Genomic DNA, 21,895 nt, shown 5'->3' with positions numbered 1-21,895 from the left:
TGGAAAAGATGCAAGTAACCCAAGTAGCTATAGACCTATAGCTCTTACCTCACATTTAGGGAAACTGATGGAAAAAATGATTGTGTCGTGTTTGAATTATTATTTAGAATATAAATGCCCACTCCATAAGTATCAAACTGGTTTTAGGAAACAGAAATCAACAACTGATGCACTAGTTAAACTAACTAATGAAATTGAAAAAACTTTAGTTATGAAAGAGGTTATGGTAGCTGCATTTCTAGATATTGAGAAAGCTTATGATACTATGTGGAGGGAAGGTTTGCTAATCAAATTGAGAAAAATAGGTATCAAAGGAAGAATGTATAACTACATACTGGACTTTCTGTCCCAGCGTACCTTGAGGGTTAGAGTAGGAGAAGCAATATCAAAGGAATTCATAGTGGAAAATGGAATACCCCAAGGAAGTGTAATCAGCCCAATTTTATTTAACATAATGATTAATGATATCTTTGAAAAACTGGGAGAGATGAATGAAGGGTTACTATATGCGGATGATGCTGTCATTTGGAGAAGGGGGCGTAATATTTCATATATTACAGGTAAAATTCAGAAGGATATAAACACTCTAGAGCAATGGGGAGTGGATTGGGGTTTTAAATTCTCTGTTCAAAAATCACAAATTGTATATTTTACAAGAAAGAAAGTTTCAGGAAATCATAAAGTAATACTATACAAGCAACCACTTGAAAGAGGAGAGACATTTAAATACTTAGGAATATGGTTTCATAGTAAACTTACATGGAAACATCACATTGAGTATATAGAAACTAAATGCAAAAAGGTGTTAAATGTAATGAGGATGGTCTCTGGTCTTAGTTGGGGAGCAGATAGACAATCTATGTTGAATATTTACAAATCCCTGATAAGATCTACTATTGACTATGGCTGTATAGTATATAGTTCAGCTTGTAAAACATACCTCCTAAAACTGGACAGAATACAATTTAAGGCCCTGAGAATAGCTTTAGGAGCTATGAAAACAACTCCTACAAGTGCGCTGCTGGTGGAAGCAGAGGAAACCCCACTCAGTTTAAGATTTAAAAAACTTTCCTTAACATATTGGGTTAGACTGCAGGGAAGTGTTAACAATCCAGCAACAACAGTGCTTCATGATTGCTGGGAGTATCTCAAGAAAACAAAGGGATTTGGATGGGACATTGATGATACTGCAGGTCAGTATGGACTAAAAGATCTAACGTTCAGCCCTGCATTAGCTATGAGCAGTGTTCCGCCATGGATTCTTCCTGCTCCTGAAACAAATATAAATCTACTTGAGGAAAAGAAAGATCATCCAGATCAGCAAAGCTTTGCAATAGTATGTAAAAACTATCTGAGTTCTTCATATCATGGGTACATACACATTTACACAGATGGATCAAAAGATATACAAAATGGACACTGTGGCATAGGAATATATATACAAGAATTCAACCAAACATATGGATACAGATTGAGTAATTTATTATCAATATACTCAGTTGAAATGACAGGAATAATAACTGCTTTGAGGTGGATTGAGGAAGTTAAACCCCTTAAGTCAGTCATATGCACTGATTCAATGGCAGTCTTACAAAGCCTTGTGTCAGGAAATTCAATAAGAGAAGACCTGGTTATAGAAATGAGACATCTGTTAGCACACCTTAGAAACCTTGGTATTGTAGTCCAGTTATGTTGGGTTCCAGCACATATTGGGATTAGAGGTAACGAAGTAGCTGACAAAATAGCCAAAAAATCTCTTAAACAGGATCACATAGCTATCCATATTCCATTGGGGAAAGGGGAAGCTAAAACAATAATTAAAGAGAAGACTATGGAAAGATGGCAGGAAGAATGGGATGCTGATACCAATGGAAGACAATATTTTAAAGTTCAGAGTCATGTTGGGGGGAAAAGGGTTACAGCAGTGGGTGTGAACAGAAGAGAAGAGGTAGTGTATACTAGACTGAGACTAGGGCACACAGGCCTTAATGCAACAATACAAATAATAGGGAAAAGTGATGGCCTTTGTGTTGACTGTAAGGTTAAAGAAGATGTAGATCATGTTTTATTTCATTGTACAAAGTATAATGATTGCAGAAAGGAATGGTTTGAAAAAGAAGAAGAATCAGGAATCCATAACATACTGGAGGAACAAGGAATGCAGAGAAATAGAATTAAGGCTCTTATCCATTACCTAAAGATAACAGATTTAATTAAAATAATTTAATATACATTTTGGTTTGTTTGTTTATTTGATTTGATTCTGTTTATTTGCTTTAGTTATTTATTTTCTTACTTTAGTTATTATTTATCTACACCTCATTATGAAAAAGTGATTATAGTCTGGCCAGTTCCTTTACACACTCCTGTACAGTAGGTGGCCGTATACACACTAAATGCTGTAACCCGCCAATAAACAGAAGAAGAAGAAGAAGACCGGATGTTTATGGAAGACGTAAGCAGGCGTCAGTTTCAAAGCTTGTTAACGGTTGTTGTCTTGGTGCTGTGTCTAAGCTAGTAAACATCACACCTTTATCACAAAAAAAGTTTTTTTTTTTCTGGCCGTTGTGTTAGCGTGATGGATTCACTATAACAAGAAAGTGGTCTGTGTGCAGGTGAGAGCGGACACGTTTCTTGTTTTTTCACTACGATACATGGTTGGCTGCTAATGGTTAGCCTATCTTGCCAACATTTACGACAGAAAACCCCAAACTATTTTATAAAAAGTTTTGTCTCGGCAAAGCAATTGTAGTGTTTTGGATAATTCAGCGTAACGTTAAAAAATATCAATAAGACGGCGGTGGTGTGAGAGGTGGTGTCATCAGGTGCAAAAAGATTCAAAGTAGTGTTGTGAAGATATGCTTTTATTGTCGCTTAAAAGCTACAATAAAGCCTATAAAAAGGACCTATATTACTTAATGTTTCCACTAAACAAAAACCGAGTTAGTTGCTGGTTTATGTACGAAAACTAAACAACACCCCTGCAGTGCTAAAATGAAACTTCTTACCTTAATAGGAATCAAGCTGAGGTTTATGATTGACTCCCTTATTTTAGTTCCTGGCATTTTGGCTCCTGCTGTTTGTGGCATTATTAAACTGTACTGCTTTATTGATACCGAAAGGTGTTAAACGTTTTGGCCACACCATTTATATAAGAAGCCTATCAGCACCATGTGCATTTAGAATCAGTAAACTCGCAAAATCTACAGATTGGCAGAATGCTAACCTCCAGGTCATGAACGCTAAACGTGTACAAGGGACATCTTGTTTTCTATATATCACTGCCATGTAATATACTAATGTAAGACTTTTTTTATTTTTAATTCAGGCTTCTTTCTACCTCAGTAACTTGAAGCTGACAATATTATGGACAACCTGGACTTTTCAGAAGAGGAAATTCAAGAACAACTGGCTGTCCTTGGCTACAGAAACGTACCAAAACACAGGCTGCTTGAGTTCAAGCAAGGTTAGACTCTTAAACACCATTTGTTTTTGTCGTACAATCCTCCCCCTCCGTTCACTATGTTGTTTTAAAGCATAATGTTTAAAGTATGCATTCATGTTTATAAAAGAAAATTGAGTTTTTTAGACTGTTAAATATATCTGTTTAAAAAACAGAACTCCTCCATGTTCTGACTTCTTGTAGGATAACTATAATTTTGTCTTTTTCTGGCAGACCTTGATGAACTGATACAACACGGAGAGTGGAAAAGTCTGGCCTCGACAACTCAGTTAAACACCAAAGCTCAGTCAGCCACATTTCAGCCGAGTCCTCCTGCTTATATCAAAGAAAAAGGTCAAAAAAGCCTTTAGTGAACAACTTGGTTGTAATTTTAACCGTTTCACTTGTCAAGTCTGAGAGATTTTACCTTTATCTACTTAATTATTTTTACCAATTGCTGAGTTTTCTTTGTCATCTCCACAGTAAGTCAATGCTACCCTGAAGGCTCTGGTGATGGATTTTTCTTACATGCAGGGAAAGCAGACCATGACAGACAGGTAAAGTAAACCACACACTATAACAGATATATATATGTATATATATCTATATATGTATTTTAGGGCTAGGCTAGGCAAGTTAACTCGTTACGATTGCGTTAACTCATTAATTATTTAATTATTTTATTGTGCATTAGCTCAGGTTTGATTATTTATTTTCCTACTGTAAAAATCTGTTGCTTACAGGCTTTACGTACAAATTCGATTAATCGTGATTTATCAGGGAAATCCTGTGATTAATTAGATTAAAAATTTTAATCGTTGCCCAGCCCTAATATATTTTTATGCTCATAATGGGCCAGATAGAGTAATGATAACACTATAGTTAAAAAAAATCAGTGCAGTGCACATTGGGGCCTGATTTCAGAACATATTTAAAGGGCAAGTTCGTTTTTTTTTTATATATATATAAACCTGGGCCTTATTTCTGGCATAAAATACGTTCATCTAATCACGGATAACAGTTTGGTGAAAGTCGGCTGCAGCACAGCTTATTCACTCCGTGCTCTGGTCGTCGGCTAACTTCACACAGAGTTTGCTACTGCTATTTTTGAGCAACATGGCAGAATATTTATCAGATTTTGACAACGTGGAAGACAACTTTGAGTACGATGGACGGTCTTTACCGGAGTGAATGAGTTGAGCTGTTGAGCTGTGCTGCAGCGGCGCGCAGTGTTGACGTCATCCAACTAGATGTGTGTGTAGAAAGCCCCCATAAGCCCCCCGATAGCCCCAGATAACAACAACTCGGCAGCTCTGAGCTAACAGTGCAATAGTATGCGTTCATTCATTCGCCTTAAGTATTGGTGAAATAAAGACAGATAATGCTTTATTTAGGGGCTGTATTGTCTATGCCCCTCTCGAGTAAATCTAAATATCGTCCGAAGGACGCCGACTATCAACAAACTGTTTTCAGTGAGTAGATGAACGTATTTTATGCCAGAAATGGAAAGCAGAAAGCCCCCTAACCTTACAAATAAAATACACTCCTTATTAATTTCCCCTTCTTTTAGGAAACCCACATCTTTTGTACTATTTGAAAATGCCATTCTTTTAATGGCAAAAACTTACTATTTTTGGTGTAGAATATTTATTAAGAAAAAAAAATTAAATTCGTTTTAAACCTACTTGGTTCAATCTATAAAATGTTTTTACAAACAGCATTTTGATTACTAAAATTAATATAGAAACTTTACATTTTGATATTGGTTAATACATGTGATTGATGAATTATGCATGTCATGTGAAACACAGCTGCTCACCACTCATGAGAACAGAAGCTGTGGGTGGCAGCAGGGACGCTGCGACTCTTATGCTCAACACTCTGTGGCTCCGAAGCTCCAGCTCCCCCTGGGTGCCCCAAGCAGGCTGCAGGTGGAGGTGGATGTTGAGAACGCCCCGCAGTCACCGCTGTCCGACAGCTTCACCTCTTCTCTGGACATGCAGCAGAGACGCTTCATCAAGAGAAAAGTCCTGAGGTAGATTTTGGTTCAGTACGGGTCTGTGGCCTTTTATCCATCTGTCTTTCAGTCATTTGGGGTTTTTTGCAAAGAGTTTAGTTTTATTTGCCATTACAGATATAAAAATTATTATTGTTTTTCTGTGGTAAAACCAACTATTCATCAGATAAAAAACAGAAAGAAAGAGCACAGTGGCACCTGTGTGCAATAATTGATTCAGGTATTTATTTATTTTTTAAATCCAGAGTATATGACAATGGCAAAAAAAATAAAAATATCAAACTTTTGTTTTTTTTTTTTAAGAAAAAAAAAGCTTGTAACACGTGACATTTGTCTTGCCAGGAAACATAAAGGACAGTCTCTTATCTGCGATGAATCTGTCTACAGTGAAGACTCAGGTAATGTAGACTTCACTGTGTTTTTAGAAATGACTTGGAGGTATTTTTTTATCATCTGCACAGAGTGTTGGTCATTCAGAGATGTAAACTGCCACAAACAGAGCGGGCTATTTCAGTGAGAAGAGGCGTTTAAGAATCCTGGATGACAACTAATCCTCTTAGCTTCTGCTTTAAGCCCTGAGACGCCACAGTTCTCACACTTCACACACTTCACACACCTCAGCAGGAGCTTGATGAGCACCATGTACAAAATGTATAACACTCAATGGAACCAAGAGAGCGACGAAGACACGAATTCCCAGAACTCCTCCTTTTGGTCTGATGGGGAGAGGCAAGATGAGCAGGAGGAAGAAGTCAAGCTTGAGAGAGTGATCGACTCCAAACCTTCCAACGACCCGGAGAGCTTCCCTCATAAGACTTCAGATGAGGAAAAGCCAGATTCGAACAGCCAGGGGAGCAGAGGAGTTCTGGGAGAGGAAAGTAACGATGAGGAGGACGATGATAAAGAAATTACTAGCAGGAGTTCTGATAGTCCAGCACCAAGTTTAATGACTTCTGGCTATGGCACATACAGAACAGAGGAGCTGGCGGGGGAAGACCACAGAGATGACCAAACCATAACTGAGTTTGACCAAGACAGCCAGGGGGATCTGTCTGAGTTAAGAGATTATGAAGAAGACTGTCAGTCACTTGGCAGCTTTAGCGAGTTTGTTGTTGAACCCACATGTGAGCAAGATTTCAGTGAGACTCCGGTGTGCGTGTTAGATAAAAAGAAACCTGTTGCAAATGTAGCTTGTTGTGGAGAAGATGTTCCAGAAGTCAGTGTCCCTGTCAGGAAACTAGAGGAGGAGAAATGTAACAATGAAGTGACAAAAACAACATCAGAGGAGCAACATCTCATAGGTGAGACAGAAGACACATTCCTGTTGCATGAGAAGCATTTAAAAGATCTCAATCTTAAAGAGGATGAAAAACAAGAGCAGGTGCAGCACATTCATGAGTTGAATGTAGTGAAAGATGCAGAAGACAGAGTGGAAGCTGAGGATCCAGCAAGCAACAAAAATATCCAATTCACTGACTCTAAAGTGGATTTCAGCAGGAAGACAAATAATGCAATGTGTGAGGAGTGGGAAGGAAACCTGAGACAGAAAAGGGGTAAAGAGTTCCTTTCACATATATTTTTATATATAAAAGTTCCTGTCTCTGAATTGGCATTTTATGTCAGCTCTGTGTAACGTTGACACACCGTCTGTATCATAGTATAAGGTCTTTTAATTTATTTTTAAATGAGGACACAGAATGCATCCTCCTTCACTGAACGATCACTCCAGTTAATCCTTTGGAAAAGCTTTCACACCAGCTTGCATGCACTGAAGAACCCTGAATGCCAGGGTGTTCTGTTGGAACCCTCTGTTTCCATGCAGCAGGCAGTCTACAAGTCGAGTTTACTCTCCAAATAAACTCGCTCTTTCATTTTTTGCTCTGCATTCATTAAAAGATGCAGCAGTCATGCTCATATCACAGAAGTGACACAGAGGCACTTGTCCTTATTGCTCATTTCCGAATCAGTTAATATTTGGTGATATTTTTTGACCTTTGGAAAAAAAAAAGGTTGTTTTTCATTAGTATTCTGGCTCAACAGGCTTGCACGGTTCTGAGGGGGAAAATTCTACATTCCCATTGAATGTGTAATGAAAGCTTCAAATTCCTACATCAAATTTAATAAAGGTTATTTGTTGTCAAGTGTTGGCTTTCAGACCAGTCGTGACATTATAGATCCCTCTCGCAGGCACATGCCTCTCAGGTCAACTGAAAAACTGGTATAAATCTATTCGCTTTACTAGGCAGAAAGACAAACATTTAGCAGTAAAATGTTCCGTTTGTTGATGATCATTGATGATTTGTTGCAGAGGTGGGGAGCCATCTTGAAGAGCAACTGGCTGAACTTCATTTATACACATCGGCTCAGCAGGACTTTGAGACGGAGAATGAAGTCGTGAGCAATGAGAGCGACACCCAGAGCTCCGAGACGGACGGCGACTCTTTAAGTGCCTTCGAATCTTACATTAGAAGCACGGTAGGTAATGTTATCTAACAGGATGTAAAGTTTTATGGGGAATTTTTCCCTTCTTTATTTTCTAATTGATATTTGTACTTCTTATTTGAATCTTTAATGTCACACATCAGATATATTTGAAGATATTATTATTCTTAGTAGTAGTAGTAGTAGTAGTAGTATTTTAATTGAAAATCACTGTACTCTCATTTTCTTTTGGACAGACTCGAACTCAGAGTGATGGTGATCTCAGGCTGAAACCCAAATCCTGTAAGTCGACACAAGTGTTTGGGTTCTATGAACCCAGGCAAGGGTGAGATATAAGCAAACTGCATCAGAAAAAGTCACTATCTTTGTCATTTATTTTCTCAGTGGAATGATGCACACAGTTTGCACAAGCCATGCTTTTTGATTCAGCTCAACAGGTTTGCATAAAACACATTACGCCAGCTGCGGTCAGAGCAGTTAAACCCTCCTGTTCTTTGATCTTTGGGGTCCATTTGACCCTAGCAATTTAAACCTCAAGAAAAGGATTGTAATTAAAATAGTTAAAACCCAAGTTTATCTGTCAGGTAATTCATGTTTGTCGGTTGACAATCTAAATGGCTATTTAAATAAAACAAAAAAAAAGGATTTTATTTGTAAAACGGAACATCGTCATGATCAGAACATTACAGATGCACAAAGAACACAAAGAAACCTTGGCGTCATCAAAGCGTTTGGCCCTGGAGTAAACATGGAATGTATTTAGAGACACGGTGACTGGAAATATTGCCCTTCCAGTGTCAGCAGCCCAAAGGCTTTCTGTTGCTATGCCTTTTGACTTGTACACTACGACCAAAATGAACAACCCGATGTAGGATCGCAAGTGGGTCATGTCCAAGTCTTTCCAACTGTCCCCATATATGCATATATATAGTGTTATGAAGAGCTGAAATGCTGATTTTCTGTATTGGACATGACTTGCAGCATATCTTGTGGGGCCTGGAACCATTTTGATGGCATGAGCAGCACTAAAGGCTGAATTATACCTCTTTTAACTGCCCTTGCGCTTGCGTCTTGCGCTTGCGTTTAATGGCTCGAGACGTTTATGCTTCATTTTGCTTTGTCGGCGGTTGCGTGTGCTGCGTGGCGATTCACCGCCAGGACAGTAGGTGGAGCAGCGGGTTTTTTCAATGACGACCTTAGAGAAGCCTACTACGATGAAAGGAAATTCACCGCCAGGACAGGCAGTGAAGGCCTGCCAGGACAGGAAATTCATGCTTCTTCTTCTTCTTCTTCTTCTTCGCTTTCTACCTTGGCGTTTGAAAACAGCGTTTTATTAGGGGATGAAACCGGAAGATGAACACGCCCGCCGAATGTGATGTAGATAGTGGCTTGCGCTCGCGTCTTGCGTGAAGTTTAGAAAATTGAGGTGACACACGCAAGCACGCAAGGGGGGGGCTTGCAACCGCGCAAGGGCTTGCGTTGCGTCTTGCGTCACCGACCATAAATTGAGCTTCAGGCTGTGTTCGAAACTGCATACTTCTCGTACTACTCATACTAACTTTTTGAGTTAGTATGCGAGTTTTAGTATGCGAGAAGATGCATACTAGATTCGTTGAAATGTTGGGTATGCATCATGAGGTTACTACTCGTACTCAAACTACCCAAGATAGTCGATAGTCATTTCCTGTCAAAACAGCAGTTTCAAGCTAGCTACAACGAGGGTAGGTTCACTTCCTGTTTTCAAAACAAAAGCACCAATTGTATCGTAATGGCTTTCCCTTTGATAAAAGGCAACGGGTATTTTATTTTTGTGGAAATAACCGGAAGTGCGTTGCTCACTACGGCTATCTTTAATAGCGCCGAATTCGTGGGAACAAAATTGTAAATAGCCGGTATTTTGTCAGGTTTTCAACACGTTGGGGATCTAAACGACTACTTTCTTGCCTGAAAATGTTTCAAATGTTGCTAAAGTTTACAGAGTTTAGAGCTTAAGCGAAATCAGCTTCAGGTCGGCTGTTTCGGCTCGGGCAGGAGCGAAATGCAGTGTGGGTTAACGCTCTGCATACTGTCTGATCGATGAGTATGGAAGTATGCAGTTTGCAAGTATGTAGTATGCGGTTTCGAACACAGCCTAAGTCTATCCTGTTGTTCAAACGGGGAGACGGATCATAAGAACTCTCCGTTTTCGGAAGGTAGTGTTTGCTGGTTGCTGAGGGACAACAGGAGGGTCAACACTGGGAGTCTGATTCTCATCAGAGAAGGATGCCTCATAATCAGCGTCCTCCTCAACATCATCCTCTGTCCCAGACACGTTCTCCTCTCTCACTTCCATGGTCAAAGAGATGTGACAACACCTCACTGACAGGAAAAACTGTCTTTAGATGTCGCCTTCAGCTGAGAGGGAGCACACAGAGCACCAAGAGAAATGGCTGCTGTGCATGAACATGCCAACTCCAGCTGAGACCAGAACCAGGAACCTCCTGGCTGTGAGGAAACTGTGCTGACCACCACACCTCGTGGAGCTCCAGAGCCAGAATGTTCACCTCTTCAATCATTTTTTGCATTGGGCTTATTTTTTTTTATTTTTTCAAACCACTCCCTCCGAGGCTTTTTGTGTCTTTAGTCACGTTTAATTGTTTTAATTGAAGCACACAAGGGGTTCTCACATGACCGATCACTTCCATTGGACCAGCTCAAGCGTGCTTACGAAGTTGGTGTGTCACACAACTCCACAATCATTTAGACCATTTTTGTTCAGATGTTAGTTCAAAGCTAAACCATATTGATTGGTATAATAATCCATTTTAAAACTGGAAGTTAAAATTTAGTCAGCACAAAGATGTTTCATGTAAAAGGTCATAAGTCTGGAAGGTCCACTGATGTATTCTTACTCTTCACATTTTGAATCCAAATCCAAAAAGTTAGCTGGTGGTTTTAGCTTGAGGACACCATCTCACTCCCTGATTATGTTTGAAATAAATGTGTGTGAAATGTTGATATTTCTTACATGTTTTATGCAGCTAAACCTGCCTGGGGTCAAATTGACCCCAAAGATAAGAGGATGGTTAACATTCAACATGGGTTGTCTTGGTGATCTAGCTGAGTTAAAAGAGTCTTGAATTTGAATCAATACTTTTGACTCAGCACACCTCACTGATCCTTTAATCTCATTTTGTAGTGCACAACCCTGATATGCCCGTGCTGGTTATTTTCATTCTGACACTAAATCGTGTTTTTCTAATCTATTTCAGTCATCCGACCAGTGATGAGCCTACAGACCATAAAGAAGACTGATCCAGTGGCCAAGTAAGTTAGAAACCTCTTTGAGAAGGATTCAGATTTATAGAAATCCACCCCTCTATTAGCAAGACCCACAGTGTGGATGATGTATGAAGAGAGTCCGAAGAGTAATCCTTCTATGTTCAGAGGGTTGCTTCAGAAGGACTGAAATCTTATTGCCACAAGTCCTCAAAGCAAACGTGTATAGAGTCCTATAAGACTCCTGGCAAAAAATATGGAATTTGCAAACTTTGATGATGTTCATTCAACTTTTTTACAGTGTAAAAAAATGAAACAATGCACAGAGGTTACAGTGGGCTAAAGAGAAGCAGGCATGGATTGTGAATGATTGGATGAAAGGGTTATTCAGAAATGAATCACCAATCTGCATTGGACAAGGAGATGAAGCTGGAAAGGAAGAAAACGAGCACATTTCCACCATCATTGATGATATGGGGTTGATGTCAGGTAAAGGACCAGGAGAGATGGGAGCCGTTATGTCTACAGGAAATGCACAGGTGCACACGGACATTTTGGATACTTTAATCATTCCATCAATCCAAAGGAGGTTTGGTGATGCTGAGGTCATTTTTCAGGATGATGACGCATCTTGCCACAGAGAAAGGAGCGTTCAGAATGTTCTTCAGGAAAGACGCATTAACTCAATGACCTGGCAGGCAAACAGTCCAGATCTCAACCGGAGTTCAAATTTCTGGTGAAAACCGAAAGAAAGGTCCGTGACGGGGGTCCGTTCTGCTGAGCTGATCTGTCAGCTGCTGTACAAGAAAGATGGAGCCGGATTGAAAAATAATCTTGTTTTTCACTGATGTTAAAGAATTGAAGCCGTCAGGAAAGACGGATGAGCTGAAACAAAGTACGAACTGAGTTGGTGCCCGTCCAGCCATCTGACCATTTCTTTATACACATCAGGGAGGGAATGTTGGTCCTAGGATTCCAGTCCGTCACAGGGCCAACCCAATTTAGAGTCGCCAGTTAATGTTGTTGGACCGTGGGAGGAAGCCGGAGGACTTGGACCCACGCATGCACAGGGAGAACATGCCAACTCCAGCTGAGACCAGAACCAGGAACCTCCTGGCTGTGAGGAAACTGTGCTGACCACCACACCTCGTGGAGCTCCAGAGCCAGAATGTTCACCTCTTCAATCATTTTTTGCATTGGGCTTATTTTTTCAAACCACTCCCAACGAGGCTTTTTGTGTCTTTAGTCACGTTTAATTGTTTTAATTGAAGCACACAAGGGGTTCTCACATGACCGATCACTTCCATTGGACCAGCTCAAGCGTGCTTACGAAGTTGGTGTCACAGAACTCCACAATCATTTAGACCATTTTTGTTCAGATGTTAGTTCAAAGCTAAACCATATTGATTGGTATAATAATCCATTTTAAAACTGGAAGTTAAAATTTAGTCAGCACAAAGATGTTTCATGTAAAAGGTCATAAGTCTGGAAGGTCCACTGATGTATTCTTACTCTTCACATTTTGAATCCAAATCCAAAAAGTTAGCTGTGTAATGGTGGTTTTAGCTTGAGGACACCATCTCACTCCCTGATTATGTTTGAAATCATTAAAGTTCCTCTGTTCTGTTCGGTAGCGGCTGGTCCCGCTGCACCTGCATGTTAGTGCACGGGTTCTCTGCCATGCAGTTTGGATTAAGGAAGCTTTCAATTTACTCAGCAGAATAAACCAAAACCAAACCAGCTCATTTGGTGCTGATTTTATTGAATAAGGAGATCATCGAGCTGCAAAAATATCTCCAAAAGATAGGTTGGACTTTTGGTTTTGGTCAACTGTACTGTTGTGGGATACACTGGAATGTTTACCGTTGCTTGATTTGTTTGTTCATGGGCTTTTTTCATCCCTGAAGGTATTTCCAATACAAGCAGCTGTGGGACATGTTCAAACTTCCTGGAGAGAAAGACAGGAAATCTCTCCGCTGGGAGATAAAGGTATGGAAATATGTCCTCAATAAATGAAAAATGTACTTATTTTCCAACTATCTTTACTGGGATGGAAGACAAATTTAGTACATTAACATCTTGTCAGTTGAAATGAGTAAATGTGCAGCTGATAAAATTCCCGTTTCTAATAACAATCTGAAAGTGTTCCGGTGGTAAAACACACATCACAGGTCTGAGCTACAGCACCGACACCCAGCGGTGGGGGGTTCATTCGACACATGATCGCAGCTCAAAGTTTTCTCTTCCATAGTCAGCGGCAGTAGTGCGGTTTTTTTTTTCTTCCTCAGCTTCTGAGCCATAAGAACAAGAGAAAACTGTTTGAGCTGCAGCTTCTGTTCTCTGATTCTAGATTTTTTTTTTTTAAACTCAGATCCATTGTGATTTAGTTCAACACGATAAAGCAAGCTGAACAGGTTGTCACTGCTGTGTGCTTGGAACATTGATTTGAATGCTTTTAGTGACAACACGTGAAAAAGTGATGATAAAGTATTTTGTATTATATTCCATTTGATTCTGTTCAATCTAGAGTGAATGGGAAAAATTGTGTGTGCATGGAGGCTCTCTATCACCATCTCTGGCATTTCTGAATGAAGCGGGACGGACGTTTACATGAATGTGACTGATTAAACAGGATAATGAATCCATCAGTGGAACGGATCTCATAACTGAAAGGGACTTCTGTTTTTCTTCTGTTCTCAGGAGCGACTTGCCTACCAGCCTCCAGCTGTAAGTATCACTGCGCTAACTCTCGTTTCTTAAATGTGTGACCACAATGAGTGGTTTCCCTTGATTTGCCCGAGACTCCAACCCCAACTCTAAGAAAGTTGATGCTGCGGAACTAAGAAAAGAGATGCAAACCAAGAGTTTTCAAACAGCTGAACAGGGGAACACTTACTTTTAGTGGGCGGCTGCAGCTCAAGAGGAAGAGCAGTCGGAAGGTCTGTGGTTTGAATCCCGGCTTCACGTGTCGAAGTATCACCACGTTGTGTATGAGTGTGTGAATGTAGCAGAAAGCACTGTAGTCTGTATAGAATAAGTGCTGTGTGTGGGGGAATGTGGCGCGACGTGTGAAAGCACTATACAAGTACAGGCCATTACCATTTGGTTTGCATAAGCTTAAAGGGATAGTTCGCCTCTTTTGACATGAAGCTGTATGACATCCCATATTAGCAATATCATTTATGAACTGTTTCTTACCCTCTGCTGCGTCCTGTGAGCCGAGTTCCAGCCTCGTTTTGGCGTTGACGAAGGTAGTCCAGCTAGTTGGCTGGGGCCACAAAAATAAAGCGTTTTGCTTCTCAAAACAATATGCGTTCAAAAGAGTAATACATTTGCATCACAAAATCGCTTGGCGCTATTTCTCTCTACTTTCGCATCACTACGGGCTGTGTAAACCGTGCAGACCGAGCAGCAAACACCGTAACAGGTGCGGCTGTCGGCAGGTGGCTGAACGCATTGATATGAAGGGAGGCAAAAATAGCGCCAAGCGATTGTGAGGTCTGACTTTTTCTGGATAACGATTTTGTGATGCAAATGTATTACTCTTTTGAACGCATATTGTTTTGAGAAGCAAAACGCTTTATTTTTGTGGCCCCAGCCAACTAGCCGGACTACCTTCGTCAACGCCAAAACTCAGCTGGAACTCGGCTCACAGGACGCAGCAGGGTAAGAAAATGTTCATAAATGATATTACTAATATGGGATGTCATACAGCTTCACGTCAAAAGAGGCGAACTATCCCTTTAATTTGTTAAAAAAAAAAAAATTCTGAACTTAGAAGAGACCAGTGTATGTAGTTCTGAATGGAAAGTGTTCCAGCTGTTCTGGGTCATTTGTTGTATTTGAGACCGGTCAGGCAGGCCGGTGTAGCAAGCAGTCTCTTTAGGCCAGAGCACATGGTGTTCAGGATTTTCAGAAGGAACCACAAAGTTAGATCACAGCTGGGTTTAAAGTCATGCTTTGTTGTCTTTCAGCCGAAACCTCGTAGAGCTTTAGTGCCCAACACCTACGTCGTACCAACGGAGAAGAAACGGTCAGCGCTTCGCTGGGAGATCAGGAACAATTTAGCCAACGGTCTCCTTCCACACAAATTCAACTACCAGTTTTAGCCTTTGAACTCAGGACATTCTTTTAAGATATTTTGCATAAAATTTTATCTTTTTTTTTATACGAGTAGTATTGTTTATTAACTTGTTGTTGTTACACATAATAAAAACAAAGAAAAACCTGGCTCACAGTTATCAGTGAATATATTACAAGTCTTTTCTTCTACGGGAAGTCGGAGTAGGGCAGTTTGAATGGGTGCAGAGGTGTGTAACGCTGGTCGTGCCAAAGCAGCTTGTCCTCAAGAAACTTGACTGTTTCCAGTGTGAGGACGATGGCTTCGTGTTTCAGCACGCTGTGGACATTCAGACCTGATGGACAAGAGGCCAGTCAAACATTCTGTTTCCACTCATAACAACAAAAGATTAAACATACAATCATTCAGAAATCCCAGCTTAGCACTAACTCACCGATGGCAGGAATGATGTTCACGGTCTTTAAGTTTGCTGTGGCCTGAAGGATGTTTTCAGGGAACGTGTCGCCTCTAAAAGCAACAAGAAGAACTTTGAACCAGAGAGCAACAATGTAGCTTTCCTGTTTGCACCACGTGAGCCTGCTGAGGATACTCACACATCAACTATTAGCACAGACTCTCCCCAGTGTCTGTGTCTGATCAGGTCAAGCAGGTACTGAGAGTCCGGGGTGGGGACGTTCAGGGAGTCCACAATGTGAAGATAGTCCTGCAGTAACACAATAACATCAATTTCAAATGAAGACTTTTTAAAAACCCGCCGGAAAATTTAATGTATATACACAAGTATGGTGTAACAAAGTTTTGAGAAAATTGTGCTTGTCGTCGGGACAGAAACTCTAAGATCAGTCGGCCAGTGATGTGCCCTGCACCTTGTGCTGTTTCAGAGAAAGTGGTCAGTATTTTTACTGAACAAACAGTGGAGGTTCCCATTGAAGGAAAACATACACACTCAATAATACGTCTTGGTTGTCCATGAAAGTTTAGGTCACTACAGCTCTTATTCAAAACTGGACATTTAAGTTTATTTTCTTTAATATATGTCTTTTGGTTCATCTGCTGGGGATTTCTGGTTTAAAAAAAACAAAAAACGATCAATTAGTTGAAGTGCCTTGGATTAGCTCAGTCTATAGGACAAATCATCCTTTTCTCTTTGCTGTGGGCACAGAGAAGCTGCATATCACTCACAACTACAATCCTCATGTTTTCTAAATAAAATGTGGCTAAATTAACCTTTTTTTTTATGCTTTCAAACAGTGACATCAGCTGGGCTCCATATATAGCAGAGATACTCATTGCGCGGCTCCTCAAGCTTTAATTGGTGGCTCACACTCGCATAGTAGCTTATAACAATATGATGACAATAACATACAGCGAATACTGCACAGTATTAAATATTTTTATTAAGTTTGCTTTGTTTTTGTAGTATTAAGTATTTTTTATTAAGTATTAATTAAGGCTTGATGGTGTTTCCTAAAGGGGGCTCTGTTAAACCTGGCAACGCAACCCGCTTAAACCACCTCACACTTGACCACAGCGCACGCTAGCTCCTTTAGCCAGCGCGAGATGCAGGCACAATGGATCGGTTTTTCATTAAAAAAAGGGCAAAAACCAGCACAAAAACCATGCTCATCCTGAATGTCTCACTATGATTACAACAACAAACTACAAATACAACATGAAAAAAGTCAAGGACATGCACGCCAGCTTCCGCTCATTCCAGTATTAAGGTAAATATGGTCTTAAAGCTATGGTAGGTAATCCTAGAGAGCTAGCAAGAGAGCTAGCAAGATTCGAAAGTGTCCCCTCCTCTAAGCTCCACCCCCCCCTCCCCATTCCGTCAGTGCGTCATCCAAAGCCGGTAGAACCGCATGCGCACACGGAGCAGGGAGCCGGCAGAGGGGGGCGTAGGCAGAAAGCAGAGGCATCTGATTGGTTTTTGTAGGCGCTCCAATCCGAGATCAGCGGGACGCTGATCTCGGATTGGTCAGCTTTTTCTCAGTCCTGCAGCTGCCACAGAGGTCTGATTATTTTCGTCCCTTTTTCTAAATACATCTTGTATAGATTTCTCTCAGGACAGACGGACCATTTCACCCAGTATTACAAAATGTGTTTCTGAACAGGATTACCAACCATGCCTTTAATTGAAAATGTATTGGCTGTGTTGTTTCTTTTTTTGTGGGATGTTTTAGATGTAGAAATGCATATTTGCAAAAGGGGACTTAGGATGTTGTCGTAAAAGTGTCTCTTCCCTTGATTTTGCTCTGCCAATGTGGCTCTTGTGAAAAAAATAGTGAGTATCACTGATATATAGTGTTAGGTGTGAATAATAGATCATATTGGTGGGGGGGGGGGTTACTTGCTTGAGCCATTTTGGTGCTCAGCACCACTTTGAGTCCCATCACTCGAACTTTCATGGGTAACATGTAGTAGTAACTGGTTGGTCCTCTTGGTCCATGAGACACCCCACCTGAGTGAAACACCATCTGTCAGACTTGGTAGTTTGCAACACGAGTCCCTCCACATCAAATGACTAAAGGAAGAATATTAAGACTCAAAGAGTTTTACAAGGCAGACACAAACAAGCACTTTATTCTCAGAAGGAGTCACCTCCTCTCCATAGCGTTGATCGAATGCTTCCATGCCGAGCTCTTCCGCTTCCTTTCTGTTTCCATGGTTTCCTGCCTCCACCTCGGACCTCTGACACGACCTTTGTGTTGGCGTGACTCTGAGACATCGAGACAACTATTAGTCAAATGAATATTACTGCTTCTTTTTCAGCCATGACTCACTGCAACTACCCAGACAATCTTTGCCAACAGACAGTGATCACTGAACCTAACAGTCACATGTTAGTGAATTCTTCAAGTCTCATTCAATCTGTTGGAAGTTTCACATGAGTAACTCCAAAAAAAACAAAGCAGCAGATATGAATTGATGCGGACTTTTATCAGGAGTTTAGAATAAATGCTAAATTTATATTACACTTAATAATCTCATTTGTAGAAAAAAAATTTGATATATTTAAAAGAAAAATAAAACTGACAACTTACAATCCTTTTGTAATTTCTCTGCCACGTTTCAACATCGTGTAGAATATCGAGCCTGGAGAGCGAGAAGAAATAACAAGCTCAACCTAAAATTAGTTTGACATTTCAGAGGATGTGACCTGAAAGTGTTCCACTTTACCTCGGCTGCACTGCAAAGACATCTGGATGGAGCTGAGCCAAACCCCGCGGCTCACTGTCCGTCCTCTCCAGAGTCTCCACCCACGTCTGCACGGGGCTCAGGTGAGCAGGAACTACAGCATCGCACTTCCTCAGCAGAGGCAGTGAGCAGTCCGCTGTAGGAGGAGGACGCTCTGCCGGAGAACACAAAACGGCAATCAGAGCTGAACACCAGAAGAATTAAGACCGAGTCTACGTTATTCCTTTACGACTTTCAGAACTCTGCTGCTCGAGTCCTCACTAAGACCAAAAAAGTGGACCCCATCAGTCCAGCTCTGAGGTCTTTACACTGGCTGCCTGTCCATCAGAGGATAGACTTTAAAGTTCTGATGCTGGTCTATAAAGCTCTGAATGGTCTAGGACCAAAATACATCAGTGACCTCCTGACCCAGTATGAGCCTTCCAGACACCTCAGGTCATCTGGATCCGGTCTTTTATCAGTTCCCAGAGTCAGAACCAGATATGGACAAGCTGCATTCATCTTCTATGCTCCACATGTCTGGAACAAACTCCCAGAAAGCCTCAGATCAGCTGAAACACTCAGTGTATTTAAGTCCAGGGTGAAGACACACCTATTTTCAGCTGCATTTGAATAAAGCTCCAAATCTGAAGCTTGAGTTTCAAAACTTAATCACATTTTAACTACTGATTTTATCTATTGTTCTTATTTCTTTTTTTTTGTTTAAAATTTAAATCATGCTTTTTATTTCTACTGTTTTAATCTCGTGTCTCTGTAAAGCACTTTGAATTGCCTTGCTGTTGAATTGTGCTATACAAATAAACTTGCCTTGCCTTACAACTTAATGCTACATACAGAAAATTCTTGAGGAAATGCATACTATACAATGTTTTGGAGGCAAAGTTCATATAAACTGGTGTAAGATGCCAATTTACAACACCCAATTCATGCTACTTTCAACTAAAACATTCAGATAAATACAATTATTAAAGCCATGGTTTTACTTACTTAATTTGGTAGGATCTACGAGGTTGGATGGTAGCAGCAGATTTGGGGGCAGAGTGCCCTCACCTATGACCGCCGAGCAGAACTGAAGAAGGGAAGAGTTAAAGAAACACTGTGAGATGGAGTCGTAGACCAGAAAATAAAATCCAACCAATCGCATCAGCCAAAAACAGAATGTGGAACATTATACTGCTTATTCTGACAGTCACATCTAATAACTGCAGACATCAAATGTTTGGAATGTCCATGAAATAAATGGCTGAAACAATCCTTTGATTAGAGAACGAATAACCTGAGCCTTTTGGACAGATTCTTTATGGGTCCAAATTTACTTGTTAGGCTTTACTTTGCAGAAAAAAAATCTTTGGTCATACTTCTGTGTTGATCTAACTGGTTTTAACACTTCCAGGAATTTTAGGTTACAACTTCTGATTACTTTCTTGATTGATCAGTGTCCCAAAACCCAAATATACAGAATTCATTATAATGCAAGATAATAAAAGGCAGCAAATTCTTTCATCTGAGAGGCTTGAACCATAAAATGATCGTTGTTTTTGCAGATGAACGGACCATCAATAACTACTACCTCCTGCAGATTATCTATCTGTGTGTTTATGCTTCTCAGTCTGACTTTATCAGTGATCTGCTTTTAAGAAGTCTTTGCTTCTACACTGATGTTTTGCGACAGGTCTGCTTACTGTCCTCGCATCCAAAACTGAGCCTCAGGGAGTCCCTTTCACAGTTTATGTTTCTCACGTCTGAATCTGCTCCAACACTCAGTTCTTTTACATCAAAGTTATTAGGCATCATCACTGTATTTTCTTCATATAAATCTGAAACTTTCTAGTTTTAAATCTCACAGCAGCATACTGCTGTGTAGTTTTTATCCTTTCTTTATATTTAGATATCCGAGTTTAGCTCATCTCTGACTTTTATTGTATTTGACCATTTTACGCCGTGTTTAAATGTCTGCTCCTTTATGCTATGTGGCTTCTTTGATGCCTTTCCCCCAGCCTGACAACTTGTTGTTGAGGGGTGCAGCAAACAAACCGACAAAGGAGCCAATAATGTTCTTCATCGTCCCTTCTTACATAAATGTATGCGGAGTGACCGCGTTCACAGAGCTGCAGCTGGTAATCTGACAGTTACCCATTACAAGATCGGTTACTCACCCTTTTAGCGATTCCTCTGCTCAAAACTGAGACGGGAAATCGAAGCATTTTGCTTTGGACTTCTTCCACAGTCACTCACACATTAAATTATCTTTCGTGTTATTTTCTGAACAACATTATAAACGAAGTCAGAGGCTTGGCGAAAGGTCGTGGAAGATATTCTGTGTGGCGTGTCGATGTCGCGTGTTAATGACGTCATGAGGGCGCGCTTGAGCCATCTCCTGGCAGTTAATTTTATCAACAGGCTTTACTCTCTTGGAAATGATCTTATGTTCACAACTTTTCTCCACACAGAGAAATGCTCTGGAACAATGGTCATATTAACATTAACAACAAAAGTCTATATAAGGAGAGCTGGATTGAGAAGGACATATTTGTGATGACCTTGTTTGACAATAATGGATCTCTTTATAGTTAAGAAGACTTCCTGAAAGCTAAAGCCTTTCCAGTCAAGTACAGAGTTTCTGTCTATTGTAAAGGCTTAGTCTGATGTCTTCTATTCAATTCAATTCAGTTTATTTATATAGCGCCAAATTACAATAAATGTCATCTCAAGGCACTTAAATAGTATAGTCTAATTCAAGCCGATTGGAGTTCAGTTCATTGTAATCATAATTAATTTCAAAATAATCCAATTCATTCATATAGAGCCAATTCAAAAACAATTTCCTAGCTAAGGAAACCAACAGATTGCACTGAAACTTGTCTTCAGTCCAATCTCCCGTCCTGAGCGTGCCTGAGGCGACTGTGGAGAGAAACGACTCCCTTTGAACAGGAAGAAACCTCTGGCAGAACCAGACTCAGGAAGGGTGGCCATCCGCCTCGACCAGCTGGGGTTTGAGAAAACAAAAGAGGGGGAAAACACTGTAACACCATTCAAAGGATACCTGTTGGAACAGGGAAACACAAGTTAATGACCACAATAATGTCACATGTACATAATTTCATTTGAGAAATTAAACGGGAGAAAAAAGAGAGTAAAGTGAGGAAAGGTGTGACAGATGAGGCCCCCCAGCAGTCTAGGCCTATAGCAGCTTAACTATGGGATGTTTCAGCATCACCTGAGCCATCCCTAACTATAAGCTTTATCAAAAAGGAAAGTTTAAGCCTGGTCTTAAAAGTGGAAAGGGTGTCTGCTTCCCGGACATTTACTGGCAGCTTATTCCACAAGAGAGGGGCCTGATAACTGAAGGCTCTGCCTCCCATTCTACTTTTAGAAACTCTGGGAGCCACAAGTAAACCTGCAGTTTGGGAACAAAGTGCTCTGTTAGGAAAATATCTTACAATGAGATCTTTAA

The 21,895-nt window shown here is 40.5% G+C and overlaps 2 protein-coding genes across 3 annotated transcripts; one reads left to right on the top strand and one right to left on the bottom strand.

The window, feature by feature from the left end:
* The first annotated feature begins 2,276 nt into the window (after positions 1–2,276).
* On the top strand, positions 2,277–15,389 carry hyls1 (HYLS1 centriolar and ciliogenesis associated). 2 transcript variants are annotated; one of them, XM_075464173.1, is made up of 12 exons: positions 2,277–2,455; positions 3,329–3,466; positions 3,677–3,796; positions 3,926–3,999; positions 5,254–5,477; positions 5,802–5,857; positions 7,768–7,934; positions 8,138–8,183; positions 11,153–11,207; positions 13,067–13,148; positions 13,860–13,886; positions 15,134–15,389. In XM_075464173.1, the coding sequence occupies exons 2-12, from the start codon at positions 3,367–3,369 to the stop codon at positions 15,266–15,268; spliced, it is 1,086 nt and encodes a 361-aa protein (XP_075320288.1). In that variant the 5' UTR covers positions 2,277–2,455; positions 3,329–3,366; the 3' UTR covers positions 15,269–15,389. The 2 variants fall into 2 exon arrangements, with proteins under 2 accessions (XP_075320288.1, XP_075320286.1); XM_075464171.1 differs by lacking the exon at positions 2,277–2,455 and adding an exon at positions 2,465–2,615.
* Positions 14,922–20,801, bottom strand: mrpl4 (mitochondrial ribosomal protein L4). The gene is made up of 9 exons (XM_075464174.1): positions 20,598–20,801; positions 19,429–19,510; positions 18,424–18,595; positions 18,288–18,339; positions 17,845–17,962; positions 17,598–17,704; positions 15,834–15,943; positions 15,674–15,747; positions 14,922–15,574 (listed from the first exon to the last, which is right to left on the bottom strand). The coding sequence occupies exons 1-9, from the start codon at positions 20,643–20,645 to the stop codon at positions 15,429–15,431; spliced, it is 909 nt and encodes a 302-aa protein (XP_075320289.1). The 5' UTR covers positions 20,646–20,801; the 3' UTR covers positions 14,922–15,428.
* Between the last annotated feature and the right edge of the window lie 1,094 nt (positions 20,802–21,895).

The sequence above is a fragment of the Odontesthes bonariensis genome, chromosome 4 (genome assembly GCF_027942865.1).
Source record: "Odontesthes bonariensis isolate fOdoBon6 chromosome 4, fOdoBon6.hap1, whole genome shotgun sequence".
Classification (NCBI taxonomy): domain Eukaryota; kingdom Metazoa; phylum Chordata; class Actinopteri; order Atheriniformes; family Atherinopsidae; genus Odontesthes; species Odontesthes bonariensis.
Note: the sequence above shows the minus strand (reverse complement) of the source record. Positions and strands in the feature narration are given on the sequence as shown.

What these genes read in the sequence shown, in the direction of transcription:
- mrpl4 (XM_075464174.1), bottom strand. Translation starts at nt 20,645, where the DNA reads ATGCTTCGATTTCCCGTCTCAGTTTTGAGCAGAGGAATCGCTAAAAGG. An exon ending in GCAGAGGAATCGCTAAAAGG is followed by an intron (nt 19,511 to 20,597) that starts GTGAGTAACCGA and finishes TCCCTTCTTCAG; the next exon opens with TTCTGCTCGGCGGTCATAGG. An exon ending in ATCAACGCTATGGAGAGGAG is followed by an intron (nt 17,705 to 17,844) that starts GTGACTCCTTCT and finishes TGTTTCACTCAG; the next exon opens with GTGGGGTGTCTCATGGACCA.
- hyls1 (XM_075464173.1), top strand. Translation starts at nt 3,367, where the DNA reads ATGGACAACCTGGACTTTTCAGAAGAGGAAATTCAAGAACAACTGGCT. An exon ending in TGCTTATATCAAAGAAAAAG is followed by an intron (nt 3,797 to 3,925) that starts GTCAAAAAAGCC and finishes TCATCTCCACAG; the next exon opens with TAAGTCAATGCTACCCTGAA. An exon ending in CAGGCTGAAACCCAAATCCT is followed by an intron (nt 8,184 to 11,152) that starts GTAAGTCGACAC and finishes AATCTATTTCAG; the next exon opens with TCATCCGACCAGTGATGAGC.